Raw genomic sequence first — 9553 nt, 5'->3', positions numbered from 1 at the left:
GGATGTTCTGGCCTGTATAGACCTGTACCTTCTCCCTGAGGGCAGCAGATGGAAAAGGTCAGTTAATCTCAAACCCTAAATATGAGGTATATATATAACCAAATCCGTGACGCTAGCAGTGTTTATGTATTGCCATTCCCATTTAACACTACTCACTGTATTATTGTGACATTTGTCTCTATTAAATAAGATCTCTCACAAAACAAATGAACTTCAAAGAAGTTCAGTGTTTGAGTTAATACTTGACTCAGTTTAGCTTTTCACCAAACTCTTTAAATGTACGTTTATTTACGTATGTGTCTGTGTAAAGCTGTTTCGGCTGATTTTTATTCTGTCATATTATTTTAGTTTATTTTGAAAAGCATGACAGAAGTTTAAAAAGTTTATTATCAGAAAAGGTACTTAATAATTTTATTATTTTATCAGTATAGCAGAATCAGTAAGTCGAAATAGAAATTGAGATTGGCTTCCACCCCCCTTTTCGTGTACTATTTTCATTTCTTTTGTTCCCGTTGTTTGAACTCCTTGTGACATTTTGTTGTCCACACTTTGCATTTAACTGTACGCGTACGCTTCCGGTCGCCCTCCGTTTTGGTTCGACTTTTAAACAGGCAGTGTTGGGTCAGCTAACTGTTGCGTCACTTTCCCTCGAAGGTCCCAACAGGAAGGTCCTTACCGGTGGATTTCTTTAGTACATAACACCTCGTCCCGGTCCTCCTTCAGAAGAAAAATGTACTACAAGTTCAGTGGTTTCACCCAGAAACTAACGGGCTCTGCTCCTGCAACCGCCTACAACCCTCAGGTGAGTGCCGGAAGCGGGATGGCTGTAAGAGAGCGCGTGGATAACCGCCGGGGTTGACCTTGATGTAGCACTCGACTGTAGTAACGAGGGCTTAAAGCTCAGCTGGAGAGCTTTAGAGTCGGTGAAGCCAAACATATGCCCGCTTTAAAGCCTAAACACCAGTTTCCTGTTTGATCACACGATAGTTAGACGCGTAGTCTTGATCTGGATTTCATTTTAAAGGTCTTGGAAGCTCTTTAGACAAATATCAAAAAGGTTGTGGCCTTTCTTTTCCATTTCTTTGCACAATGTAATTCGCTTTCCCCGCCTCATCACGTCCTTACCACGGAACCTTTATTTAACCTTTAGCCTGAACGGTCAATTCCAATCTGTGGATCTGGCCTTGGTGTGACTCTACAGGCAATTTCGAAATTGAATGGCCTCGGTGGCAGGTGTGCTTGATGTGACCTTTATTATGGCTCCCCCGTGGGTCCCTTACACGGTGGTGGTGCTCTGATAGGGGGTTAAATTACCTCGAAGCTCCTTTGTGTCTCTGTTTAAAAGTCACGTCTTCGTTTGCTAGGAGAAAATTGAGCTTTAATTTAAATATGTACTTACTGAAAAGCTTGTTTACCTCCAGTCCACCGGTGTGTTATTATCCCTCTCACCGTCACATGTGCTTGTAAAACTTGGTGTAGTTTTTCATGTTCAGAAAGGAGCTTAAAATCTTAATTTACCTCCTTCACTATATCCATGAATCCTTTGTGGTCTTCCCCTCTGATAGCTTGACAGCTCCACCTTCAACATCCTTGGTCCAATACATTGTCTCTACACATCTCCAAACCACTTCAGCCTTGCCTCTCCAACTTTCTTCAGACCTGAGCATTTCTAATCCCGTCTATGATGGTCACAACCAGTGAATATCTTAGTATTTCCAGCACTGCCCCCTGTCTTTTTGTCAGTGCCACAGTCTCCAACCCCGACATCACAGAAGGTCTCACTACAATCTCGTAGACCTTCCCTTTTCACTCTTGCTGCCTGTCTTTCTGTCCCGATACTCCTCTCCACCCACACTTCCCTGCCTGCAGCTTCTTCTTTAGCTCTCTTATGCACTGTCTGTTTCTTTGAATGGTTGACCCCATGTGTTTAAACTCATCTGCCACCACCACCTCTGCTTACATGTTTACTGTTACTGGGGATTTATGCTTTAGTGGGAAGTTTACGCCCTAACCTACGTCATACTCCGACGTGCACGTCTGCTACTTTTTTCTCTTCAGGTTTTTAATTTATCAAGACAATAACAATCATTATCTCACTATAGGGAGTAATAATTATAAGAGGCTGGGATCTGATATAAAACACTGGTACAGGATCACTTGGTAATTAACACATAATTAACCGGCACAAGCTTAAAGGCTGGCAGTGACACTGACCACTCGTGTGGGCTATGTTTTACAAAGCAGAAGTCTAAATTGGGGTTACACTTACCTCCCTCTTATCACGCACACACGTCCTCCCTATAAATTCAACTTTTGCATCCCAGTGACCATTCAAATGAATTTTAATTTAGATGATGCTTAAAAATAACCCAGCAATATAGGAAATAGTTAGTTTCAAAACAAATACCACACAGAGTTTGCTAAATTACATCAAGAAAGTACATTCACGCAAAGCTCCATTTGGCCATCCCAGCATGCCACCTATTATGTGCCAGCAAGGGCACCGAACCCTGCAGAGCGCAGGCAGCATACGAGGCGTCAGATACAACACTCGCTTTCCATGAGCTGATAATCAACAGCAGCAGGTGGTAGAGATTTTCTGATGAACTTTAATTTCATCTTTTTACAGCATAATTGTATTTGCAGACACCAAATATTACAGTGGCTTTTCCATTTTCATACAGCCAAATGTGATATTAAAAAATATGTTTGCCAGTGTTGTTTTTACACCCAGTATTCACACGCAGGCACAGTTGTGCTGGTGATGGGTGTTTCTATTATGTCCCACCGATTTGTGAGGCTAAATAATAAAAACACATCTGTTAAATAATGCACATCGTATGCTACGTCCAAAAATGACATTACAGCTGAATCAACACCTTTCAAGCACAGAGTATTACAGCCTTCAGTCTGGAGTGTGCTCATAAAAGTGCTTTCACTTTTTATTGCATCAGTATTAATAAGCCTGTACACTTCTTGAGTTTACTTTAAATTACTTCTGTAATAAATTACTTCTGCTTTGTTCATATGGATCAAATGCACACTTACAGCTAACAGTGAAGGAGTGTCTGGGGTGCACCTGAAACGCAATTTATGGTTCAGTGTGGGTGGTACGTTCGCAGTCTGTCTGCCTGCAGCAGATTCTGTTGTCAGATGGAGTGTGTGTGTGTGTGTGCGCCACTGTTGTTATCAGTCAACCAGCCGCAGAGAGGAGCAAAGTTAAAACATAAAAAAGAGCTGAAGTGAAACGCTGTTAAAAACAATCAAGTGTCCACAGCAGCCACTGTCTTTGCTCTTTATTATGTATAAGTTAAGTCAGAACTTTTCTTTTTAGTAGTTCTCCTAGTGGCAAATAAGCAGGTCTGTGGTGCCCCTCCCCTGTGTGTACACACACTGATACAAATCAAATCAAATCAAAAGCCACATACAGCAGTATACACTGGCTTATTCTTCAAATCTGGACCAAAAGTAAATTGCCTTCACTTCTAGCAAAAGCTTAACTTCCTCTTTCACTGTTAAAATCAAATCAAAATGTTTTTTATTTAGCTAATTTGAGCCAAATTGATTTCTGTTTTCAATTACAAATGAAAGAGGTGGTTAAAACAATAACAATCCACTTAAAGATCAAACAGTTCTTTGCAGAAAAACAAAAATCCATCTCATATTCTCTAGATCTGTTTTTCTTGGCTAACCTGGGAACACTTCAAAAACTCCGGGATGTGCTTCGAATTAGTTCAGCAGTGATGATTAAAATTTGAAAAGGCGACGAGTCAGTTTCGCTTTCAGTCTCGTCCATTTTGTTTCTCTCAAACGACTGCAAACCGTAGTGAGCATAGGGTAAGATTATCGTTTTATCAGATAGAAAGCCTTCCTAATCCCTTATCAAACCTTTGTCAGTGTGTTGTTCAACCCGATGAAGCGAATCCACACATTTAATTGAAGGTGTTCATTCTGTTTGTCTCATTAATGGTGTTTCTAGCACCATCGTCATTTTTTCTTCTTCTTCTTTATCTAGATACCTGTAGTGTCAGAAGATTGGTGAATACAAAAATAGTTGGAGATTACTTAAAGATTTCTAAGGAGCTTATTGGTTGTTTCTTACTAAATCCAGGCGTTTTATATACTTTATTTAATTGTACACTGGAGAAGTCACTTGTTACAGCAGCACAAGACACAGGAAGCAAAAGTAAACTCGAGATCTATTAGGGAAAAAATAAGAAAAACGTTGTTTAAAAAGCAAAAAGATGCCAAAAATGTCCTTTTTCTAGTCAAATCTTAGCCTTTACTAATGAGAAAACTCTAAACTAGAACAACTCAAACAGAAAAAGGTTTAGACTACTTAATGTTGTAATAAACAAGCCCGAAAATGTCATATAACATTTAAAGTCTTTCAGCATAGCAGTGTAAAGATTGATCGACAGCATAAAAACGTGAATTGTGGAGTACAGATCCCTCTGTTAGAGATGTGTTGATAGCAGTAAAAGTTTCCCTCCACACGAATCATAAATAAACTAAATCATGTTTAAACACAGCAACAAGTGTTCAAGAACATTTGGCCCCACTGCGTTTCCCTGCTTTTTATGTTTACGGAGTCTTAATTTCCCAGCCTCTTATGTTGGTTAGCAAATGTTAACATTTAAAATTTGAAATTCATGTGGCTTGCACAAATGCTTAGTGATATGTACTATTACTAAAACAAAACTGATGACCGTTGTACTAAGGCATTGTGATATAACCGGTATATGAAGTATATGTATTTCTGGTATAATCCATAAACATGACTTCATGCTGTGAACACATTTAGTAATGACCTCTGTTTAAAAGTTAAAGTAAAAATAATCATCTTTCACTGCCTCTGCATTTTTATATGTCAGATTTAATTTACCCACTCCTACACCATCTGCCTCCACACACTCTTAACAAGCTAATGGGTGTCCCACTAACTTTGAACAACCAAGAGAAGCTTCTTCCAAATGAGAGGATACTGAGGTGTACTTTTTTTTTAAATGTATATGTGCACAGCAATGTTCCTGTGGTTTATTTATTTACAGTGTGTACTGTCGGGAAAAATAGGACAGCATGAGGTTTGAGTCTAAGAATTTTGAGATTAGTTTTGAAAACACTCGACCTTTACACTGGTCTAAACATGCTGTTTATAGCAGGGTATCTTCTTTTTCCTGCTCTAGGTCGATGCGATGTTATTGACAGGTGATAACATAATATGGTCATCTGAGGTAAACGGCTCTGATTGTTTTCAGAGGGCAGCTGATTTAAAGATAAGGAGAAAAGAGTCAAACAGATTATTTTAGTTCAGGGCAGATAAACATGTGGGCTGGGGGTCAGAGCTGGACCACCAAAGTCCAAAGTGTCCCCTTTGACCCCCACAATAGCTGGAAATTGATGACATGCACAGTATTTCTAGGTTTTGTTTTCTTTCCACTGTGATCTGTAAATTATAGCAAACATGAAAGGATAATTGAGTGACATCTCAGGTTATTCATATTCTTTTTTGCATATTGATTGCGTTTTAAATAAGAAAGATAATTGAATAGTTACACTTTGTTTATAAAAAATGAGGTAAAAGGTGTGTTTCATCTGAGCTTCCAGGTTCAGCGTTTTTAAAATCTTGGCTAATCAGAAGTTTTTATGCATCTCGGGGTTTAGATCGAGGATGGTTTTGAAGCTACTTTCTTTTATGAGACAGTTTATAATCTCTAGGTTCAAAATATCCATAAATGATAAGGCTGTTGTTATTTGAAGATATAACAATGAACTGTTTTATACAGAAATAAGCTTAAATGCCTTTTGTTTATAAAGCTGAACTGCTGCTGGAAATGATCTGTATTAATCTAAAGGGGCACTTAAAGCGTCTCACATGAGGAGATACAATTTGCAGAATGAAATCGATCATGCACTCATTTAATCTGCTGTATTTATGTAGGAGCACTCTGCTCAGTCAAGTGTCTACAAAAGACTGTGGACTATTTTTACTTAATATACAGAAGATCGATATGAAGAGGTGTCCTGGTTTATTGTTGTTAATATTAAAAGACATCCCAGTGTGTCATTAGTCTTGTAGCTAGCCAGTCCCCTAATATTTGAACAGTTCAGAAAACCTTCTGATTTATACTACCGGTAAGTTAGTTTCTTCTACATTAAGCTGTGTTCAAATGCCATTTAACATTCATACTAGCTGGGCCAAACCTGTAAAATAAATGACAATAAATAAGCTTTTGCAGGATGCAAAGACGCTAATGTCTTGAGACTGTAGGTTCAGAGATTTGATCGAAGAGTGCTGGACTGTATCAAACTGGAGGAAACAAGATTGTTCTCTCACATAAAAAATAAAATTGCCTCTGGTGCCTGATGATGCTGAGGTTGGCTGATTGCCTCTCATCCCTTTCTCTCCCTGGTGATTTCCTTTTAATTTATTTATTTGTCTATTTTTATTTTTATTTTACATTCTGTTCTTGGTTTTTGTTTTTTGTTTTTTTTAAGTCTGTCAAGGTCACGTACCCTCAGGATTGGATTGGGTGGCGGGGAAGTAGAGATGGTTATGCAAGGGGTAAATGTTAAAAATGAAGTTTCTGTTTAAAATCTTAGTTGATAGATAGATAGGCAGGAGAGAGGATGTTACATTCACTCTGACACTTTCATTAGATATTTATTTCGTGCTTTATTGTGACCAGCATGTTGTTTCTCTTTATCTTTTCAGGGACTGAGATCCGGTTTGCCAGCTGAGTCTCCAACCATGATCTTTGCTACACCCACAAAGGTGGTGTCAGAAGCAGGGGCCACAGCGGAGTACATGGGAGCAAACAAGGTTCCCGACCTCCAGAAATTTTTCCAGGTAACGCAGAGCTCAGACTGAATAAGGCGCCAGTTTGACCAAGAAGCAGCGAGGGTTCACGACCTGCTAGCTTCATCAGTCGAAGCAGTGAAGGCTGATTAGTAGAAGTTAATAAGTGATATTTATTTCACAATTCTTAATGGCCCTTTGCCACTTCCAACCCCACCACCACCAGTAGCAACCACACAAGTTGCATTAATAGGAATAAGAGAGGCGAACTCTGAACAGAGCAATCACTCAAATAAGTGGAAATCACAGTATTGGCTGCTGAACGTGTTTTCTCTTTTAGATTAATTAACGAAATTGTTTAAGAGCGACACTAGTACAAAAGAGAAGAATAAAAAAATAAATCACCTTTCAAAGGAAGCTGATTAAATATTGATTGGAACTAAAACAACCATTTTAATTACAGCTTTAAATATATTATTTTTGCAGTCAAAAGTCTTCAGCGGTGAATTTTCAAAGTTTATACAAAAATACATTCAGTTAAATTGATATTTTAAGCTAGTATCAGACTACACAGTGTATATATAATATATATTAGTTTGTATTAGGGGTGGGGGAAAAATCGATACTGTGTAGTATCGTGATATTTTGTTTGCTAATAATGTATCGATACAGGGACAACAGAAATTGATATTTTGTTACAAAAAAGGTTTTTGTGCTCTGACTTCAGAGCATGTTGATCCTTTTTCTGAGCAAGAATCCTGACATTCCTTCACTGTCCAAATGTGTTTAACTTGTTTTTTGGCAGCAATGAACATGACAGTTTACTTATGTTAATTTAAGACATGTTTTATTTTAATTAAGATTAAAACTTTTTTATTTAATGTAAAATTATATTTTGTTTTAATTTACATTCAAATTCTTCAGTTGCTGAATGGGCTGCATAGTTTTCATGAATTGCATAGTTCAGAATAGCTATAATTATACCAGATGGTTGCATTCAGTTAAGTTGGACTAGACTGTGATACAAACTGTTCAGTTTGTCAACAATAAAACTGACTGAAATGAGAGAAAGACTGAGTGTGAGACTTTGATATTAGATAAAATGAATATTGATAAAGTTTACCTTTATGTACAGAATCTGAATATCGCAAAATATTTAAAAAAAAAAATTGCAATAATATCGTATCGTTGGATGTATGGTGATTCCCACCTCTAGTTTGTATGTCATATTAGAGTCTCAAAAGAACACGTTTCACAACAATCAAACATGAAAAATATAAGTGGGATGTAAACTCTCATTGTTTTCAGGAAAAGGATGTAAATGGCTAATGGCAAAGGAAGCAACGGATCACAGAGCCGGTCTTGTTACTTAGTTTATAAGCTCCACCTAACTACACCATCAGCATCAGGCCTTCTTTATATTTGTACATGGCTAAAATAGCTGTGCGCATTTTGATCAAATTCAGAGGCAATAAATCCAAGTCTAACAGGCTTGTCTTTCAGATGCAGCTCCATTTTTCATCAGTGGCACGCATGATAAAATCAAATGTCAGGCTGCGATGGTGGCTGTAGCTCAGGAGGAAGAGCAGGTCGATTGATATTTGATATACATCTCCTCTGTCCAAAGTGTCCTCAAATCCCAGATTGCAACTGTGTTACAGTAATGCATAGAATAAAGTGCTGTATGGATGATTGGTTTAAAGGGGCTTATAGTGTAAAGCACTCTGAGTGCTCAACAAGCATAGAAAGTGCTATTTAAATACCAGTCCATTTGCAGTTCACCATCCATTTCTGTTCCCAACCTAAAGCACCCAAACCCGATGCACTGCATTGTCCGGGCTGGACCGTGATTGAGGTCATGTGTTTGCAGTTACATGCAATCTGTTTGCGATACTGCAGTGATGAACTGCAATCAATTTCCAATCTTCTGCTGTTTGCATGCACAGACATTCACATTAAGTATTTATATTCGGAGTCCAGACCGAATCTTATAGACTTGAAACAGAAATTCCTTCACAAATGGTGTCAAGAGTCAAGTCCTCTATCGCTAATAGATGCATTAGACAAGCTGCGTTCATCAGAGCAGGCTGATTCTGACTCGTTGGCAGTCTTTATAAATTAGCAGTATTTTTTGCAAACCTTTGCCAATCTGTGAGTAATTGCAGTCAGACTGCAACTATTTGGAGACAGGCTGCCTGTAACCAGGTGACCTGTACCTTGCAGTGGAGAGTTTCTCTGAACTACCTGAGTCATAGGGAGGTTATGTACTACTTTTACTCTGATGTAATTGAGTCATGTGACTGTAAAGATGATGACGACGCTCTGTATTTGCTGCGATTAACATCATAAATTAATTCTGATTTTCTTTTTTTCTTGCCCCTCCCTGTTTCCTCTTATTTCAGACGTCAGACGGTATCCCCGTTCATTTGAAGCGCGGTTATCCCGACAGGCTACTGTACCGCACCACTATGGCTCTCACTATAGGAGGCGTTGCCTACTGTCTGGTGGCGCTCTACATCGCAGCCCAGCCCAACAGAAAGTGACCAACACAACTGCCATCTTCCTTTCGCTGCTCCCGTTAACTACCATTCACAGCATTCATTTATCGGCCCTCGCTATACCAACTCTTGGGACTCTTCTTAGATGATCTTCATCAAGCCACTGAAAACTATTTTAATGTCTTTCTTCTTTGAAAGAAAAAAAAAGATGTCTGATTTAATAAAATTTCAGGAAGAAAGAAGTTAAAAGATGCCA

At 38.5% G+C, this 9553-nt stretch overlaps 1 protein-coding gene across 1 annotated transcript; it reads left to right on the top strand.

The window, feature by feature from the left end:
• Positions 1-634: 634 nt before the first annotated feature.
• On the top strand, positions 635-9553 carry LOC102304118 (cytochrome c oxidase subunit 7A-related protein, mitochondrial). The gene is made up of 3 exons (XM_005919468.3): positions 635-802; positions 6716-6850; positions 9202-9553. The coding sequence occupies exons 1-3, from the start codon at positions 731-733 to the stop codon at positions 9340-9342; spliced, it is 348 nt and encodes a 115-aa protein (XP_005919530.1). The 5' UTR covers positions 635-730; the 3' UTR covers positions 9343-9553.

This window comes from Haplochromis burtoni, unplaced genomic scaffold (assembly GCF_018398535.1).
Source record: "Haplochromis burtoni strain Fernald_Lab_line unplaced genomic scaffold, NCSU_Asbu1 Contig_37, whole genome shotgun sequence".
NCBI lineage: Eukaryota > Metazoa > Chordata > Actinopteri > Cichliformes > Cichlidae > Haplochromis > Haplochromis burtoni.
Note: the sequence above shows the minus strand (reverse complement) of the source record. Positions and strands in the feature narration are given on the sequence as shown.